Below are 20,175 nucleotides of genomic sequence, written 5' to 3'. Positions count from 1 at the left end.
ATCTATGATGAAAATGTTTTCATTGTTGTCCTCTCCAACATTTTTATTCACATAACTTCAATGTATGTGGTCCAGGCACATGTTCTCACCTAATTGGCCAACAATACTACTGGCCCAGCAAAAGTTCAAATCTAAACTTATTGTGTCTACAGACGTATGGACATTGTTGTGGTTAGTCAGCACTGTAGACGGTTATTGTACAACACCAATTGTGAACATTTTTTGATAAAATGGAATGCATGGATAAAGTCAACACACAAGTTTGGTGAAGTCATGCCCTTACTGTACTGTATCTTCAACCTTTTCCCACAACTGGACTGTAGGCAAGTGCCCTATTGTCAAAATTGAAGCACATGGTCACCAACTTTAAATGACCATTGAATTTGATGTGTTCAACACACTAGGGAATATTTCGCATTTGTGGTAGTGGGGTTCAGCTTTCAAGTATTTGTTTACCTGCAATGTGTTAGCAATTGAATAATGCGTAAATAATAAAGCAGATTTTATTGCTCACTGTTTATTACAACATTTTTCACATATGGACAATATTTTAAGAAATGAGACAAACATCACTCTAGTCACTGAAGTCTGTTAGTGTATTTCCTCGATTAGGGGTTTTAATGACAGTTTGACACTGGGAATCCATTTTCCCTTTTAATTATAAAATTTCATTAACACACATTCATAAAAACTCAACATAAATTCAAAAAAATCAGCACATAACAGTGGTTATTTTTCCTTAATGGCTAGCAATCTTGTCTCAGTGCAATGTCGGCATATTGTTCTGGGTTTTCTCCCTCATCAGTGTAGACAGACTATCAACGCTTCAGTCTCTGCCGGTCCTTTTATCCCACATCCATCCCTCCCTCAGCAACACTTCTTGCCCTTCTTCTTTCTCTCTCTGTGTTTTTGCAAGTTGATATCGACGGTTTCATCACGTCCCCCTCTGTCTGCACGAATCTGACTCTGCTTCTTCGCCCGGAGAACCATGTGAGTGAATGCCATAAACATCTGAATGAGGTAAGGAAAGAGGTGCAGGGGGAATGGGTGGGGTTAGTATAGAGACAGGGAATTGGAATTGCACATCCTTTAGCAGACGCTCTTATCCAGATTGATTCACAGGACCAATTAGTGTGAACTGTTTTTGTGACCTCCCTCCCATTACATGTCACAGTCAAAGTGGAACAGCCATACGGTATCTGTATGCTCACCACTTCATCACAGTCAAAGAGAAACAGCCATACGGTATCTGTATGCTCACCACTTCATCACAGTCAAAGAGAAACAGCCATACTGTATCTGTATGCTCACCACTTCATCACAGTCAAAGAGAAACAGCCATACGGTATCTGTATGCTCACCACTTCATCACAGTCAAAGAGAAACAGCCATACGGTATCTGTATGCTCACCACTTCATCACAGTCAAATCAACACGCATCTGTATCTTCTTAGGTTGCACAGTTTAGTAGACTGTAATGTTGTTTTTAATGACTTACATTGTGTGAAAGGTACTTCTAAAAGATCTATGAGATAATGTTTTGGATAGACACATATCAGGGAAGGATGTAAAAAGATTTAAAAGACTTGGAGCACAGTTAAGACCAATATTAAGAAGTGGAAGGCGTATGGCACCAACCAGACCCTGCATAAGGTCTGTATTTTGTTTTTATTTTAATAAATATTCAGATTTCTTTTGCCTCACCTGTATAGTGTGGGTTGCAGTGTGTAAATAGTGTTTTAATTTCAGGTTGTAAGGCAACAAAAAGGTTAAAAGGGAATTTTGAAAGGGGGTGGTGACTTTTTACACCCACTGTAAGTAATATAGTCCCGATACTTGCCCCATAAGGAAATGGAACCCAGAACCCTGGGATTGTACTACCCATGCTCTACCACCTGAGCTACACAGGACATGTGCTGCAGCTCTTGGTCTTGCAAACACAATGGTGGAACTAGCTTTTGATTGAAGCTAGGACAGCAGTCCCTTCCCATGTTCCTAAAACAATACAAACTGGTCAAGAAATGTCCAGGTTTTATTGAAATTTAAGCAGTTCAAGTCCAGTGAATAAAGGAAAGCAGTAAAAAAAAAAGTGAAGTCATCACAAACTGCATTATAAAAAATTCCTACAGGCAGAGGCGTTGCTAGGATCACAATACATTGGGGGCTCAGCCCCGCCCCCCCATAGAGAAAGTACAGGGTCCTGAATGTACATGCTAGAAGAACATTTCAAAGCGCATGCTTGCGGCCTATACACAAACATTATTATAATGTCCAATCGGAATTATAGGTGAATAGATCAGGGGCTACTCTAAGACCTAAGGCCTAACGACACCACTGCTTACAGGAGTCCCAACTTTTTTTGATTACTTACAAACCCCACGTATGTGTTATTTGGACAGCATTGTACTGCAGGACGCTGTATCATAATGGTGAGAAAAATGCCATTAACATTTAAGGAACAGAGACATACCATTATAATCCTTAAAAGCGTTGGCCTTTCTTTTCGAGAAATGGCAAAGACAGCCAAGGTGTCAGCGGGTAGTTTCCTACACCTTCAAAAGGGACTTGGAAACCGGAGGAAACTGACAGGAAGAGGAATGGCAGACCCAAACCACAACAGAACCAGAAGACAAGTTTCGGAGAGTCCACAGCTTGTGTGAAAGGCAGCTCAGGGAACAGCAGCAAGCAAGTCTCAGTTCCAAAGTAAGCCAGTCTCAGTTTCAGCCGTGAAGACTGTGAGCTGCAGGTTTGACAGGTCTAGTGGCAGTAAGAAAGCCATTGCGAACATGGCAAAATAAGAGGCTTGCCTGGCCCATGAAGCACAGCCAGTGGACTACAGAAGACTACAGAAGGAAAAAGGTCTTAGGGACTAATTAATAAAGATGTGAAATCCTTGGTTCGTCATACACTTTCTATACGCTGCCAAGCAAGCCAACGGATGGTTCCTCAGTGTGATACATCAAATGTCAGACATGGAGGGGGAAGCGAGACGGCCTGAGGCTCTTTTGCCTGATCCAGAGTCGGAGACTTACAGAGTGAGTGGAACCCTGAACCAAAATGGCTACCGCAGCATTTTGCAGCACCATGCAATACTCTCTGGTGTACACCTAGTTGGTCAGGGGTTCCTCCTACAGCAAGATAATGATGTAAAACATACCTCCAGGCCATGTCAGAACTACCTTAGAAGAAAAGAACTGTAGGCTTCAAATCATGGAATGACCAGCACAGTATCCAGACTTAAACCCTACCGAGCTGGTTTGGGATGAACTGGGCAGACGGGTGAAAGCAAGTGTAACATATTTGTGGGAACTTCTGCAACAGCCTATTTGTTCTATGCTTTAATTTCAGTACATTAACACATTAAAACTGTGTGAATTTCAAGAAAAGTGGAACAATTGAGGTGTTCTAAAACATTTGACAGGTAAGTGTATTACAAAGAGCGGCAAAAAGGAATTCCACACCTAACGCTTGCACCTGACCTTTGGTATTTGGACTGCTTATAGCATTGAGTAACATTGTATATTACAGAGTTGTAGTCCTATATATATTAAGATGTATGCACAAACGGAGTCACTGGGGATAAGACGGTCCGCTGAACTACTGAAATTAGTGACATGTGACACTGCCTACCTGTAATACGTTGTCAAGTAAACAGAATTGTATTCAGTTTTGTTATTTAAAATACGATCATTGCCATCTAGCGGAATGGATTATGCTTTAATCTTCATTTATTAAATTAGCACTATTCCCCATAGTAGCCCGTTCTCAACAAATACAGATGCATCTAAAAAAATCTTAATATCATAGAAAAGTTAATTTCCCCCTGTAATTCAGATCAAGTGACACCTTCATATATTCTAGATTCGTTACACATAATGTGAAACATTTCAAGCCTTTTTTGTTTCAGTCTTGATGATTACGGCTTATAGCTCATGGAAATCAAAATTCTTGTATCTCGAAATATTAGAATAAAATATTAACGACACAAACGTCAACCCAAAAAGGGCTCTGATCAGCTAATTAACTCAAAACACCTGCAAAGGTTTCCTATGTATGTTAATTTATGCACTCAATACTTAGATGGGGCTCCTTTTGCACAAATTACTGCATCAATGCGGTGTGGCATGGAGGCAATCAGTCTGTGGCACTGCTGAGGTGTTATGGAAGACCAGGTTGCTTTGATAGCGGCCTTCAGCTCATCTGTGTTGTTGCATCTGGTGTATCTCTATGGGGCTCAGGTCAGGCGAGTTGGCTGGCTAATCAAGCACAGTAATACCATAGCAAACCAGTTACCGGTTGTTTTGGCACTGTGGGCAGGTGCCAAGTCCTGCAGGAAAAAATAATCGGCATCTCCATGAAGCTTGTCAGCAGATGGAAGCATGAAGTGCTCTAAAATCTCCTGGTAGACGGATGCATTGACTCTGGACTTGTTATAACACAGTTGGACCAACACCATCCAATGACAAGGAACCCCAAACCATCACTGTGGGAACTTCACACTGGTCTTCAAGCAACTTGGGTTCTGTGCCTCTCTACTCTTCTTCCAGACTCTGGGACCTTGATTTCCAAATGAAATGCAAAATTTACTTTCATCTGAAGAGAGGACTTTGGACCACTGAGCAACAGTCCAGTTCTTCTGAAGTTGCCCAGGTAAGACACTTTTGAAATTCTCTCTGGTTCAGGAGTGGCTTGACACTGGAAATTCAACACTTGTCACCCACTCCCTGGACAGGTCTGTGTGTGGCAACTCTTGATGCACTGACTCCAGCCTCAGTCCGCTCATTGTGAAACTTCCCCAAGTTCTTGAATCGGCTTTGCTTGACAATCCTCTCAATGCTGCGGTCATCCCTGTTGCTTGTGCACGTTTTCGAACACACTTTTCCCTTCCAGTCAACGTTCCGTGAATATGCTTTGATACAGAACTCGGCGAACAGCCAGCCCTTTCAGCAATGACCTTCTGTGTCAGTGAGTGTCTTCTGGACTGTCAAGACAGCGGTCTTCCCCATGATTGTGGTTGTGTGTACTGAACCAGACTGAGAGACTGAAGGCTCAGGGAGTGAATAAGCTGATTAAACCTCTTCTCAGATCAACATTCCTGTATTTTATTATAATATTCTGAGATACTGGATTTTTGATTTCCATGACCTTTAAGCTTTAATCATAAAGAATGAAACAAAAAGCTTGAAATGTTTCAATTTGTGTGTAATGAATCTAAAATAGTGTCCCTTTTTTATTTTAAACTTGCCACAATATTCAAATTTGAGATGCTCCTGTAGATCAGTGTGCATAGAGGGTAACAGATCATGTCTCAAGCTCCACATACTTCAGAAAGATTTGATGCTTTATTTTAACTTCAAGCTGACAAATTACCTTTCCTGAAAATTTTCATTATTAAATTAACAATAGGAAGGTATGACATTTTGAATTTGACTGCAAGACTAACCTCTTCCACGTTGATGTTTTCTTTGGCACTTGTCTCAAACACCCGGACTCCCACTGACTCCCCAAAACGAATTGCATCATGGGATTCAACCTGCTTCTTGGAGGGGTCGTCATTCTTGTTCCCCACTGAAGGAGAGATGAAGAAAAGAGGGGATAAATCTATTTGTCAATGTAATGTCTTGTTAGTTCAAAATCAGCCATAACACTAGCACGTTTGACTTGAAATAAATTACTTATGTGAATTTTCCTTGTAAATCAAACAATTACCCATAACATTAGCACAAACTGGAAGTCTAATAGAATTCCATTGTGAATTTGTCTCATAACTAAAATACATGTGGGTCCTATCAGTTCACAATCAGGTCAAGCACTATGGCATTTCACCAGAAGTCATACCATCATTCCACAGCGGGTTTTCCTCCAAACAATAAAACTACTCAGCTGTGCCGCTCGCTCAGCAGGCCAAACTCACCTAGAATCTTACAGACATTGTCACAGTTCTGGGTGATTTCATTGAGCCACCGCTTCACGTTCACAAACGAGTCTGGGTTGGTCACGTCATAGACAATGATCACACCATGAGTGTTTCTATAGTACCTGGTCAGGAGGAAAAACCCAGGGGAAAGAAGGGACGAGCCAAAACACAAACAGAAAGTCATCAAGAACTAAAACAGAATTAGGAGCTCTGTTCACAACCAAAAAAAACATTATTTTGATAGTTATAGTTGGAAATTTACCAAAATCAAGCTTAAAAAGAATACAGTTGTACTGATCTGGTAAAGTAGGGATTCTATAAATGTGGATTGGTCTTAGCTAATACGATTACGTTGAGGTGATGGTCCTGAAGCGCTCCTGACCCGCTGTGTCCCAGATCTGTAGTTTCACTCGCTCCCCATCAATGTCCACCGTACGGATCTTAAAGTCTACACCGATTGTTGTGATGTAGCTGCCTGTAGACCACATTGAAAACAGAGGTAAGTCACACACACACACACACTCGCACACACACTTGTTTTTCTATCCTCGTGGGGACCTGAACACTAACCTTTTTTATAACCCTAAACCGAACCATTCACCTTAACCTCAATAACTGAACAATTATTCCTAAACTTAACCTAGACCTAACCTTAAACCTGCAATGCCTTAAATCAGAAAGTAAGACCAAATCTCCAACACCTAACCCTTATCTGGGGACCAATTTTTCAGGTTTTACAAATTCTGTGGTTACACATACAGTTAGGTCCAAAAGTATTTGGACACTGACTCAATTTTCATAATTTTGGCCCTGTACACCACTACAATGGATTTGAAATGAAACAACCAAGATAAAATTGAAGTGCAGACTTTCTGCTTTAATTCAAGGGGTTGAACAAAAATCCTGTATGAAATGTTTAGGAATTGCAAACATTTTATACACAGTCCCCTTATTTCAGGGGCTCAAATGTAATTGGACAAATTAACACAATCATAAATGAAATGTTCATTTTTAAAACTTTGTTGAGAATCCTTTGCAGGCAATGACTGCTTGAAGTCTGGAATGCATGACATCACCAAATGCTGGGTTTCCTCTTTTGTGATGCTTTGCCAGGCCTTTATTGCAGTTGTCTTCAGTTACTGTTACGGTTTGTGGGTTTTCTCTATTAAGTTTTGTCTTCAGCAAGTGAAACGTATGCTCAATCGGGTTGAGATCAGGTGTTTGCAATGGCCGAGACAGAATACTTCACCTCTTTGCCTTCAAAAACTCCTGAGTTTCTTTCGCAGTATGTTTTGGGTCATTTTCCATCTGTAAAGTGAAGGACTTTCCAATCAACTTCGCAGAATTTGAAGGCAATACACCGATCAGCCATTACATTATGACCACTGACAGGTGAAGTGAATAACACTGATAATCGCGTTATCATGGCACCGGTCAGTGGGTGGGATATATTAGGCAGCAAGTGAACTTTCTGTCCTCAAAGTTGATGTGTTAGAAGCTGGAAAAATGGGCAAGAGTAAGGATCTGAGCGATTTTGAGAAGGGCCAAATTGTGATGGCTAGACAACTGGGTCAGAGCATCTCCAAAACCACAGCCTTTGTTGGCCAATGCCACACCTGTAACCACCTCCAGACCTTTTACCTGCTTAATTGATGAAGAAACAATGAAGGAATAGACCACACCTGTTCATGAAACAGCTTTTGAGTCAAGTGTCAAATTACTTTTGGTCCCTTGAAAAAGAGGGGGATATATAATAAAGAGCTGTAATTCCAAAACCCTTCCTACAGTTTGGATACCCTCGAACCAAAGATATTAAATTGCAATTGAAGCCCATATTCTTTATTTAACTAACTTTTAATATATTTTGGTAAACAGCCAAAATAACAAAACTTGTGTCAGTGTCCAATCATTTCCAGACCGAACTGTCCATATGGAAGACACACACACACACACACACACACACCCACCTTGTCATGCTAATTTGCAACACACATGCACACCTCAACTCACCAGAAAAGGAGTTGTCGGCAAATCGTAGTAGCAGACTGCTTTTCCCTACATCTAGAACAGAGAGGTGAGACAGGGGTAGAACAGGTCAGTCAGACACAGAATAATCCCCTTAGGGAAATATCCTCAACAAAGTTAACAGCTATAGGGCCTTGCTGTGCGTGTTCACTTCGGAATTACACAGAATATAAATTAACAAAAGTACACCATTCCTGACTATCTCTTGGCCAACTACTAGCAGCCCATATAAAGCTAGCTTAAGTGAATCCAAGGTTAATGTTTAGAAGTCTACCCATCTTGTTTTCGTCAGTTGTCAGAGCTGTAATCTGGTGAACTACGGGAAGCTTTCGTCATAATCACCCAATAAAAAGCAGACTGACAGATAATTGTTTTTACTAGAAAGCTCAAACTGTGACATAGGCCTGATCTTTAAGACCCCAACTTGCAAACAATATGAGATGCCGGCTAAAAAACTTTGTCACAGCATAACTACTGGTTTGACCTTTAAATTACTATCAATTAAAATTAATTTATACAAATGAACATGATTGCATTAGCATGAACTCCAGTTCTAGGGGCAGAAACATAGGGATTGTGAATATACTGGGACATCTCAAATACATCCTTGTCTCCTCAAAACCAATTGGCTGTTTAACCCAGAACTTCTACAAAGCAAAAGAAAGAGGCCAGAAGGCATGACGTGTGTGAAATTCCCACAGTATAAATATGCAGAGACTTTGTAGGAACAAGCAACTAACTGGAGTCTCCAATGATGAGCAGTTTGAAGAGATGATTGTAGTCCTTCCCCGGACCTGCCATTTCTGCAGCGCGTCTTCGATTAAGTTATCCTTGCCCAATAAACGCTTTTCCACAGGAATAGATAAGTCTTCCCAATCTAAGACAAATGTTCCAACGCTACCCCTTCAGAATTGCAGATTGTTATCCAGAAAACACCTTCAAAACACTTGAATTGCAATACAACTTCTAATTGATGTTCCAGTTCAGTTCCAGTCCAAAATTCCCATTCGATATTGCCTAACTTCTCATGTTACTCCAGAAGTACAATCTTTGCCAGGTAAATCTGACGTTTTTCCAGTTTATTACACGGCACTCATTTTTTGTGTTAAGGCAACAGTGGATTCCACCTCAGTTCTGATACCTCCCATTTACTCCGGTAGGGGATTCCCAGTTCATTTCAGCACCACATTCCGACTCATCACAGGGTTCATCCTAGTACTCTTCCCACCAGTCCGCTGAATCCATGAGTTATTCCTCTGTGAGGTTAAGCTGTAGCGAGTCTGCTTTCCACATTCAAAAAGCAGACTACAGAATAGTTCAGTCACTTGGTCTATGAAACTCTACACAGAGTGTAGCAGACAGGCTTTCTGCATCACTGTGGTGTGTCAGTCACTTCCTCCATAAGCGCCTGAAGATGCTCATAACTGGCAGCCTGTGGAATGACTGCCGTCGAGGATACTGCTTCTACTTTGTCCATCGGTCTCGCCCACAATGTCATCTCGCTGTCATCTTACGACATCGGTCAGTTTCACACACCTCTCACAAGAAACACAGTAACGGAAGCCTTAGGAGGATAAGCTGAAACAAAATGTCCAAATCAGAAAGAGGATGAAGTGGTTCCTATTTGAAATCAACACTCCATGCAACGGTTTCGTCCAGTGAACTCTTTCTGCCTCAATCGCTGGGGTTTCACTTCCTTTCCACTGAGGAGAAATCGTGGGCGTTGACACATTACGGTTTGTTTCAGTCTTCGCTCAGTTCCCTAGTTTGGAACATACCCTGAAAACAGAAAGAGAGTTCAAATCTGTAGAGCGCATTTATGAATAGCAAATATATACAAGGAGGATAGGGAGAAACCATTCACCTTTACTCATCTTTAAATCCCTGACTGTATGCCTGCTATTTCCCTGACCCTGTCCGCCCAACCTATTCCCAAGAGCAACAGATGTGTGTATAAATATAACTTGTCCACATTTGTTAGCTCTGAGTAATCTCTCTGAACACATTAAAACTAGGCCTGGACCACGCCTAGCGTATATGTAACATCAGCCTGTGCGTGGCTGAAAGTGAGTTTTACTGGGAGAAGGGGTAAAACATTTTAAGACTGGGGCCTTAATGAATTGGGAAGACTTTTTCAAATACATCTTAAGAATCCCACGTCTGTTGTGGCCGATTTAGGGCGAACGAGATAAGAAAAATACAGTACCGGGAAAGTTTTTTGTTCCATGAAAACAGGAAAGAGTGGCTAGGACATGGGGCGGGCATTTTAGGTCTTAGGAAGTATTCCTGACATATTGGTAGTAGTACAATATGTTTAATGATCCTATGTTACTTCCTTGTGAATACCAATGAAAACATTAATGTCCCTGCTTAACCTAAAATAACTTACCTAGACTCGTCAGCAAAAAGGCTAGGTCGCAGAAAAAACACTGTTTATTTTGGCTTTACGACAAACTACAAAAAGTGCTACATATTAGCTTAAAACAGAAATCTGTGGTAAAACCCAATTACCTGCATGTAGCCAAAGGACAGTACCAGCTGCTAGGACCTGCAGTGATATAGTGTACGGGATCTTCCAGGATTTTAAATAGCCACTAGTCCACAGATGAAGTTAAGTTACTTTTTCATTCAAATTCTATCACCACTAAATACAACTCCTCAAGACATGTAGAATCCTGCATCGACGTTTGTGTGCGTATTTAAAATCATTCGTCGTGCTGCAAAATGATCGATACAAACGATCGTGAGAATGCTGACTCGTGCACTCCGACATTCGAAAGGGAAAATAGGACCGTCCAGCCGTCTTGCTCCCGGGGGGAGTGATTCAGGAAAGTTCGGAGCCTAGGGTTGGTCTACGGCCCGACGTCTTCTGGCCACACCTGAGTGATGTTGAGTCACCCGCATCTAAATCATGTGGTACTCTCTGACTCACAATACTCCTCCCTCCTCTGTTAACAATCTGCATTTTACTGTGCTTTATGTGGTATTGTCAACACATTCTTAAAAACAAGAGGGCCAGTGTGTACCATACTTCCTCGCTTAGTAGGATTAGTATAGTTGACTGGTCATAACAATACTGTATAATGTATATACAAACAGGAAATATAAACAATCTGAGAGATTATAAGGCTGGTGCCTATTATCAATACTGTAGGCCAAGTTATGGAAAAGTGATACAAATTTTATTGAATATAAAACATCAGGAGAAATTGCATGAATTGAACAGATTTTCTAATAGGCTAGGTCCCTCCCCTTTTTAATTTTCACAAAATGGGGAGGTAGGTAGTTGAATTTGTCAAATAGAAACTGATTAAATGTTATGCAAATCACAACGTTTTATTATAGGAAATGAATACCTCTCTGGATTAAGCATCCTTGTGGAAATAGAGAGGAATATGTTTTATGTACAGAATTGGTATATGTAGTACATTTAATCAAAACATACTACATTATGAGTGTAAATCTGGATGAGTGTGGGTGTGGGTTGGGTGATCCTCAGAAAGACAGAGAAAAGGATCTGTAGTACAGGTTGGCAAAAACATCAATCTGGTGACTGCTGCCACCTACGGTCAGCACCTGGAAACAACAGGAGACAATCACTTATTACTAGTTACACAAACATTTATTTAGCAGAGGCACTTAGGGCTTATTTACATTACAAGAAAGGGAATAAAATGCTAGAAAGGCTTAGCTTGAATAATAATTTCTATAGCGTTTGAATTGAAGGTTTGTTCAGATGGTCTCTGACTCTCACCCTGTGTTCAGTGCTGTTGAGGTTGAGTGCCAACGTGTTGAGGGAGTGTGGGGTGCAGGGAATCTGAGCCTTCACCTCTCCACCCATGAGACAGTGGGACACAAACTGTCCCTCGCCCACTGACAAAATCTACAGGCATGAAGGGAGAGAGGTATTCAAATCGTGTTCCAGCATGTCTGTTTTGTAAAAAGGTTTCTGTCTAAAGTCTGAAGCAATTTTGACTAGGAATGTTAATGAATAAGCAAAGATCGATTAATTATCGATAAGAATTGGATCAACATAGGTCATTTAAATTTAGTAACACTAAAGGAAGCTATGTAACTGGTTTGGGGGAAAACTAGTTGAATCTAAAGCTGTAAAATTCAAAGAAAAATGAAGTGAGCAAAAAGAAGCGTGGTTTGGGATCCCTTATTTTGAAAATGATAATGTACACTGCAAATACTGTGATTCTGTGTTAAAATATAACACCACAACTACGCCAATCACTTGACAAACATCCTACCGCCCTGGCCAGTGGTTCGTCAACCGACCTTTACATTGGCATTAGCTAGAGATAACCAATGAAGATCCGTCAGTGAGGATAACGAGATTTGCTGGTTAATTGAGATAGAAACAAGGGCAATAAATACAGTTGACGGCAAAGGTTTTTGGAATGAATTTGGTGGAACCAGATTATGGCATTCCATTGTGAGGCACGGTCACTGGGCGCATAGAAAGCACTACAGAGATAAGAAGGAAGATCTTAAAGAACAACAGCGGCTTCACTGCGGAAGGTTACATCATCATAGCGATGACTGAGATTACATCATTGATGACTGGAAGGTGAGTTGGCAGTCCTGCTGACCGAAATTCTGCCAGTCCAACACAAAACGGAAAAAATTGCAGAAAAAGTATAGTCTATTAGTGACATTCAACTGCCCGCCTAACCTATTAATAGCCTGAAATAAACACCAATATTGACTGAGCAAAAATCATTAATGGGTCTTTATTATATTTTAAATATAGCCCAATGAAGAAAGCTGTTTTCATTTAACATTTGTTTACAAAAGTTCATACAAGTTGGCATCATTTCCACCAAAGGATTGCCTCCATGCTGGTCACAAGCACCCAGGCTTTCTTTCGCAAGAAAAAATTATGGATACCAATGCAAAATTGGTTGAACTGGTGAAAGTAGTGGACCTGGCCACCCCAGAGACTGAGAGCAATCCGGCCAACACAAGCAGTCCAGGAAGCCTCAAGTCATGCATTACTTCTAGGAGAGCAATACTCTACTAGCCCCACTTCCATTGAGGCAGAAGTGAATAACTTCCTGGGGATATTATACCACAAGTTGGCATGGCAATACATGTACATCCCTTCAACCTCAGTGCCACCCGAGTGGTTGTTTTCAGCAGCGGGACTAACCATAACCCAACTGCACATGACCCGCCCCGTGGAAATATGCTCATCTTTTTAAACAAACAATCAGAAGGCCTAGTAATCGGGTCGAAATATATTTTATTTTAAATGATTATACTTGCATTTGGAATTTGAGTCTGATTGCTGATTTTTAACAACAGATAGACACTTATTCTTACGGATTGTTTGTATGTTTGACATGGTTGTATAAACTGTTTTAAATGTAATACTCATCCAAAGATGGTGAATCCGATTAAAATAGCTTTTTTCATTGCGCTTTTGACTATTATTGTTTTAAAATACATCGTTTTAATGTTTAATCCAAGAATGAGGTAAGTGAGTTGCGCTCATTTTTGGTTATCTACATTGTTTCAGATGTGTCCACATCTTGTTAAAATAAGCATTTTACTAGGGGGAAAACAGGTTCAAGATTTTCTGTTATAGGAACAGAAAACAAGTGACAGATCCTTTAACAATGTCGGCAGTCGATTAAGGAAAAGTCTTCAAATTTGCAACCCTATTTTTGACCCTTAAGAGTTACCAAGACTGTCTATTATTAAAAAACAGACAGTCACTTTTGCATAAGGTTGGGTTTTCAGGATTAAATCTGTTCACACTGAAAACAACCTATATTCAGTCTGGCCTCACCATGTCTTGGTAGAAGGTGGCTTGTCGCTGGCATCCAGATAGAGGGAAAACGGAGGTGGGTGACATGGAGCGGAGGTGCCACAGAGAAAGTGATGGGCCTCCTCCACAGAGCTGGGGTGAGAAAGGGAGAGAAAGTGACAGAAAGAGAGAAAGAATCAGACAGAGAGAGAGATTGAAGACGAGAGAGGGCGATAAAGGGAGAAAAAGAAGACAGGGTTTATTTTCTTATGAATGACTAATGTTGATTCTTTAAAAATACAACATAGAAATACATAATGAGCTTAGTTTAACTGCCATACTCTTTTAGAATACAACATATAAGCTTGTATTACTCCAACGTTTGTTAAAAAAAAGGAAAAAGTCTTTAAAAACAATATAACCCAAAAACATTTAAATGACTATTTTTCTCTCAGGATACGGTCAAGCCTTCCTTCTAGCCCTGTTTATGGATTTGAGAGATTGCTACAGACCTCTCTCTCAGCTTTTTACCAAAACTTGCTGTTGTTTAAATTAAGGATCCCACCTTCAGTCTACATGATCTAATGGCATGTATGACATCCTGAGTAATTTAGCCTGAATATTTCACTGAAAATGTAATTCCAAAAGACTGCAAGACAACAACGCATTCCACAGGTCAAGTCGACCATGGCAAATGCTCATAGGTTGCACATAACCAAACTTGCTGATAACAGAAAAAGTGCTGTTCAAACTCTACTGAGATAACCACTGGAGTATCCGTGCTGCTCAGTTGGTAAAGTAAGGCGCAATGAAAAATGTACGCGTTCAACACTAAGTCGCTCTGGAGCATCTGCTAAATGACAAACGCAAACAAAGGGCTGTCTTTTTCCTCACCATCCAATCAGAATCGGTGGTCAGGCAGCTGATCCACTTGCCATACTGGGGACGGGCGCAGTCCTACCACACCATGAGGAAGACAAGACATACAGAAGCATTTAGTTCCAATTTAATGTGTATATTTTTCCTCAATACAGAGAAAGATACAATCTACTTTTGCACATACAGAACATGCTATTTGCTCACCTCATATTTGAAGACCTCTATGCAGTGCACAGAGTGGCCGGTTCTGCAGTCTGGAGGCACATTTCAGAATAGGACGCAATAAACATCACAGTAGAATGGAACACTGCATTGATTCCAGTAGGGCCAGTCAATGATCACAAAACCTGAAGCGGGGACAGGTTGATGTCCCTGCCACTCACCCCATATCCTGACAGCACCGTCCTCCCCACCAGAGAGAATCTCCCCCTCCCGCTCTCTCACACTCAGACAGTGGATGTAGTCAGTATGACCCTGGAGAACCGACTAAGGGCCAGAGAGATCAGAATGAACACAGATTCAAGGTCACTTTGGACTTATTGTAGCTGCTTATCAAGGCAACTGTCCAGCAGGTTCTGGAGATCGGAAGAATGCTTGTCCGCTGATGCACCTCTTGCATGCCGTTCTGCTCTGCAGCACGTTGGCCCTCATTCACAAAACCTTCCCAGAAAAAACCTCTGATTCAAATGTGTTGTCTCCAAGTGTTGCTTACGGAACTGTCGCACCTCTTCGTAATGAGTGTAGATGTCATCACAGATTGATAAATTGGATAAAGCTGTGGACGAGAGAATGCGCTGCACCTGTCCTTACTTACATATGACACACCCGTAATTGATGCAGGTGAGGCGATCATCAAACTATGAATTGACAGCTTTCAGCATAAATTATGTCCTGAAACATCCAATTAACCATTTGTCATTCTCCATGACAAAATCAGCGTAGTTACGGAACACTTTCGCGTCTCAGCCCAGAGCCGAAGTCCTTTAGAAGAGCAAGCTCTGCCATCATTTGGGTAACTGCTCGACCCAGAACCACTGGTTCATTTAACCTCTCACTAGTCAATTTAAGACCTGTTAGCTAATCAAGATGCCAGCCACCAAAATTATAAAGACCATTTATGATCTTGATCTGTCGATACTTATAGGCCTGAGTGACTTAGGAAAAGAAATGTAAAACAAGTTTGTCTAGCGCATTACATATACAAAGGCAATTCACAAATTTACAATAGAACAATAGAAATAAGAGATCGAAAATGCTGAAGAGAGGAATAAATAATACATTATTACGGTAGGGATACGAATATACCACAATATTAAATATTGTATGTGTTATATTCCTCCTCATTTTATATTACTTATTATTGTTATAATTGTGGTTGTTTTTACTTAGCCTGTTATGACTGTAGTTTTTCCTGATAATGACGGTTTTATTGCGAATCAAGCAGGAACTTATTTTTTCACTTTGGTTACGTCCAGATGTGAGTTTGGTCGTTTGGATATGACAAAGATAAAATTCATTATTTAAGATAATATTGAAATAATCATTTTAAGATCCAATTTAATTGTACGCATGTTTCATGAATTAGGTTCACTGTCTGCTCAACCAGTAAGTATGTGTGAAAGTAGAGCGCATTCTCCAACAGAAACGAGTGAGTCCACAGGAGCCTTGCTTAGAACAAGGAGTCACCAGAGCAGGCAGCCCTGTCCGACATCTGCCTCCCCAACTCCAGGCATTAAGACCAGGATTGGAAAACAATGTCTTAGTTTCAGGGATTGAGAAAAGAGAAGACGGTGAGAGAAAACAGACACTGCAACAAGACGAACATGTATAAAACCAGTCAAAATAACTGTTGGCTGCTATGGTACGTTCAGCATCACATGGTGGGTCCAATGAGTGATCGGAACTGGTCTAAGCCACTGCTTCGCAGTACAGTGCAATTCCGGCCAAGAGTTTCAATCTTGATTGCATCATACCAACAGTGACCAGGGGTTTCTCAAAGGGCAATGCAAACTGCCTCAGCGCTGCCACAGGTGATGCTGGACAGGGTTGTCTCATCGCACAGCAAATTCTGTATAAACTGCAAAATCAGTCATAACGTTGGCCGTAAAATTGCACTCCATTCTGAAGCACGTATGTCTGTGGAAATACTTATTGGTTGAGCAAGCAGTGTGAAAAGCCGCCAAACGGCTTGGCGAGATGTGCATCTGAGGACACTTCATGATTTTTACCTTTCCTGGACCTACTTTGGAGTCCTTGAAATTGAACAAGTCCATAATTGAAAACTGGAAAATACTAAATTGGGAGGAGAGAAGAATTAATCACTTGCAAACCTTAAAGATGCCACTCTCCAGATCCATTATATGGATGTTATTGTCCCCTCCACCAATCACAAGACTGTTCTCCTGAAGAGGAGGGATGGAAATAAAAGAGAAAACAAAAGAGAAAAGGGAAAAATGAAGATTATGAATCACCTCATGGCATTATTCAGTAGAGCCTGCTGATGCTTGTTGCAGTACAGTGAGGTACTTTATCTGACTGTTGTCTGTGTATGACTCACAGTGGGATTCATCGTCATCGCATTGATTTCTGGGATCTCCAGGCTGGATCTGCAATGAAGACCAAATGTGAAAACATTTACTCTGGCTACTAACAATGGACAGTAAAGACGAACACTGGAGAATTTACACCCCAGTTATGTCTCAATACAAACTTACAAACACTTAAATCACACATTGGGTCTTGATGAACAAAATATATTAAAGATCAAAATCTGTACTGTAAATTGTGTAATTCTTTGAGAACAAAATTACGTATCAACAGTCAATAGAGACCAAAATCACCAACCGATCGAGGGATGGATTAAAACAGTCACCAAAAATCTAAGTAAATAATTGAAATCACAGACTGTATCAATTTGTGTGAATTTCATCACAACAACTCATAATGTGACTCAGTAGTGTTTATGGCCCCCATGTGCCTCTATGCACTCCTGATAACATCTGTAACAACTCATGTAACAGCCCGTCTCCAGGCATCTCCTCCATGCTCTTGAGACTGTACTGGGAGACCCGTACTGGGAGACCCGTACTGGGAGACCCGTACTGGGAGACCCGTACTGGGAGACCCGTACTGGGAGACCCGTACTGGGAGACCCGTACTGGGAGACCCGTACTGGGAGACCCGTACTGGGAGACCCGTACTGGGAGACCCGTACTGGGAGACCCGTACTGGGAGACCCGTACTGGACTCCATTCAGGGTCTCCAAGAAGGCCAAATACTCCAAACTGCTGTTCGGGGCATATGCACAAACAACAGTCAGAGAATCCCCACCCACAACCCATAGGCGTAGGGAGGCGACCCTCTCATCCACTGGGGTAACCTCCAACATAGCGGCACTCAGCCGGGGGCTTGTGAGTATCCAAACCCCCACCCGGCACCTCACACCCTGGGAAATTCCAGAGAAGAACAAAGTCCATCCCCTATCCAGGAGTACGGTTCCAGAACCCAGCGGTTCCTCCCATGAGTGGTGGGCCCATAGGATGGAGAGGAGTTGCCATGTTGCTTTTTCGGGCTATGCCCAACCGGGCTCCGTGACAAACCTGGCCACCAGGCGCTCGGCGGCGAGCCCTCCCTCTGGGCCTGGCTCAAGACGGGGGCCCCGGGCTTCCTCCGGGCAGGGTAACTCCTCCTCTTCCTCGTTTGTGCATAGGGGTTTTTTGAACCATTCTTAGTCTGACACCTCCCCTGAGACCACTTTGCCATGGGAAACAGTACCAGGAGCACTAAGGCCCAGACAACACAGCCCTCAGGTTCATAGGAACACACAACCTAAAACTATCAGACTAAATTCAATATGAAAATAAATAAGGAGAACAAACAAACAGCACTGTAAAAACATATGGCTGATCTGCCCCTTACTTGTAATTTGGTCTCCTTGTCCAAGCAGCCTTGGTATTCTAGCAGAGAGAGACAGAGACTTGGTCCATGTCACATACTGTCATAAACAGTACAGAAATACATACTGAAGATGGAAAAGGCATCCAATTTGGAAGGCTTTATCTTCTATGAACCTTACCCTCTTGATGAGTTCCGCCCAGCTCCAGGCACTGACCTCTCCATTGCCGGCACTCAAGAGATGAGAGTCAGTGGAGAGAAGAGAGAAAACAGGCCCTTCGTGTGCTGAGCGAGAAAGACAATGTTAAAGAGAAGCAGACTTAAAGAGACAATGTCCAAGGCGTTGCAAGAAGTGTTTTTCTATTGGACAAATGTTGGTAGTTACCATACTGTTTTGTGAAGTACTTAAAATGTTATGCCATGGAATAAATACTGTGTTGAAACTTATTTCACATTGGGTTACCATAAAGGAAGAAACAGACAAAGGTTTTAACAAAGGCAAGAGACTGACCCGTAAAGGTAAGGATGGGTTTCTGGCTCAGGTCTGTAGCATCGGGACTAAGCGCAGAGGAGAGACTGGAGGACAGAATCAAAAGAATATCATGTTAAAGAACCAGGGCACATGCACAAGTTGAAAGTTTAATCGTCATATACACAAAAACAATTCGGGAACTTCATATTTAGGACATTCTACCGTTTAACTGATCCAGTTGTATTGCAAAAAAGACAGGCTGAAAATGTCAACTATTTTAACATTTCTGTATCTGGCACTACAAATAAAAACTAAATGCGGCCAGTAAACTGCATGGGATAACTCCTCTGACTCACCTGAACACTGCTATCTCACCATAGTTATTGCCAGCGGCTAGGAAGCGACCACAAGGAGAGAAACTCTGGGAGAACACGGACATGTGGAGGTGCTGCACGAAAAACACAGTGCCAGAAAACTTAAGAAATGTATACGAGTTATTAAAGCAATGGAGCCATTTAAAACAATGAAATGGGCATGATACAAGTAGCGTCATTTGTACAGTACAGCTAACAAGCTAGGGTAGCTATTCTAGCCCGCTAATTACATCTACTTACGCGGGCGTGTAAAACAAATATTAATGGACGAACAGTATCCTTCAAGCTAATGCAACCAGCTTGTATGTAGGCTAATACCACTTTAAAAGGCTATTTACGGATCGCGTAGTACCAACTAACTAGTTTAGCTAACGTTTGTGAGCTACGATCACATTCGCAAGCAATCGTGCTAGTAAATGTATCCTTTGAGCAGACGAGGTTACAAGCACTTATCCCCAGAAATGTAAATGCATACAAGGGTAGAAACTTTTACCTCGACAGGGCCCATAGTACAGACGAATATATGTGACCAGGTATTAGGAAAGTATTCTCAAATACAATTTCTGCCTGTGGATTTCTCGTTGCCCCCAGCTTACACCTACACATGAATCTATGTTGCCATTCAAACCTGTCGCCAAAATATGGCGTCAGAACTCGTTTTACAAGCATTCTGGGATATGAAGTCCCCGTCCTTACACAATTTGGTTCAACAAATACCATCTTGCATATTCAAATTTTACCGTGAATAAGTGTACATGTTTAAGAACAAATTAATCTTGGATACAAAAATAAATGGTAACTGCTGCAAAATAATTTACAAATGAGTGGATGTTTGAAAATACAATCACTACAAACA

General features: G+C 41.4%; 2 protein-coding genes across 2 annotated transcripts; both read right to left on the bottom strand.

Moving 5' to 3' along the window:
* Positions 1-489: 489 nt before the first annotated feature.
* On the bottom strand, positions 490-10,873 carry si:dkey-16l2.16 (ras-related protein Rab-35). Its single transcript, XM_010904237.4, has 7 exons — positions 10,454-10,873; positions 8,683-9,721; positions 7,928-7,978; positions 6,269-6,392; positions 5,915-6,039; positions 5,444-5,568; positions 490-1,011 (listed from the first exon to the last, which is right to left on the bottom strand). Exons 2-7 carry the CDS (start codon positions 8,741-8,743, stop codon positions 868-870), a joined length of 630 nt encoding a protein of 209 aa, XP_010902539.1. The 5' UTR covers positions 8,744-9,721; positions 10,454-10,873; the 3' UTR covers positions 490-867.
* A 229-nt stretch (positions 10,874-11,102) lies between these two features.
* On the bottom strand, positions 11,103-19,954 carry thoc6 (THO complex 6). Its single transcript, XM_010904236.4, has 13 exons — positions 19,813-19,954; positions 19,302-19,393; positions 18,985-19,049; positions 18,655-18,758; positions 18,498-18,535; positions 17,137-17,185; positions 16,910-16,981; positions 14,963-15,065; positions 14,784-14,833; positions 14,595-14,657; positions 13,743-13,853; positions 11,697-11,825; positions 11,103-11,518 (listed from the first exon to the last, which is right to left on the bottom strand). The coding sequence occupies exons 1-13, from the start codon at positions 19,825-19,827 to the stop codon at positions 11,438-11,440; spliced, it is 972 nt and encodes a 323-aa protein (XP_010902538.2). The 5' UTR covers positions 19,828-19,954; the 3' UTR covers positions 11,103-11,437.
* Between the last annotated feature and the right edge of the window lie 221 nt (positions 19,955-20,175).

Source organism: Esox lucius, chromosome 11 (genome assembly GCF_011004845.1).
Source record: "Esox lucius isolate fEsoLuc1 chromosome 11, fEsoLuc1.pri, whole genome shotgun sequence".
NCBI classification, from domain to species: Eukaryota; Metazoa; Chordata; class Actinopteri; order Esociformes; family Esocidae; genus Esox; species Esox lucius.
Note: the sequence above shows the minus strand (reverse complement) of the source record. Positions and strands in the feature narration are given on the sequence as shown.

Excerpts from the sequence above, each read along its gene's own strand:
- si:dkey-16l2.16 (XM_010904237.4), bottom strand. The coding sequence starts at position 8,743 with ATGGCAGGTCCGGGGAAGGACTACAATCATCTCTTCAAACTGCTCATC. Across the intron at positions 7,979-8,682 it reads GCTCATCATTGGAGACTCCA|ATGTAGGGAAAAGCAGTCTG; the intron begins GTTAGTTGCTTG and ends TCTCTGTTCTAG. Across the intron at positions 5,569-5,914 it reads CAATGTCTGTAAGATTCTAG|TGGGGAACAAGAATGACGAC; the intron begins GTGAGTTTGGCC and ends TCTCTCCTTCAG.
- thoc6 (XM_010904236.4), bottom strand. Across the intron at positions 18,536-18,654 it reads GGGCGGAACTCATCAAGAGG|AATACCAAGGCTGCTTGGAC; the intron begins GTAAGGTTCATA and ends TCTCTCTGCTAG. Across the intron at positions 13,854-14,594 it reads CCACCGATTCTGATTGGATG|CTCTGTGGAGGAGGCCCATC; the intron begins GTGAGGAAAAAG and ends TTCTCACCCCAG.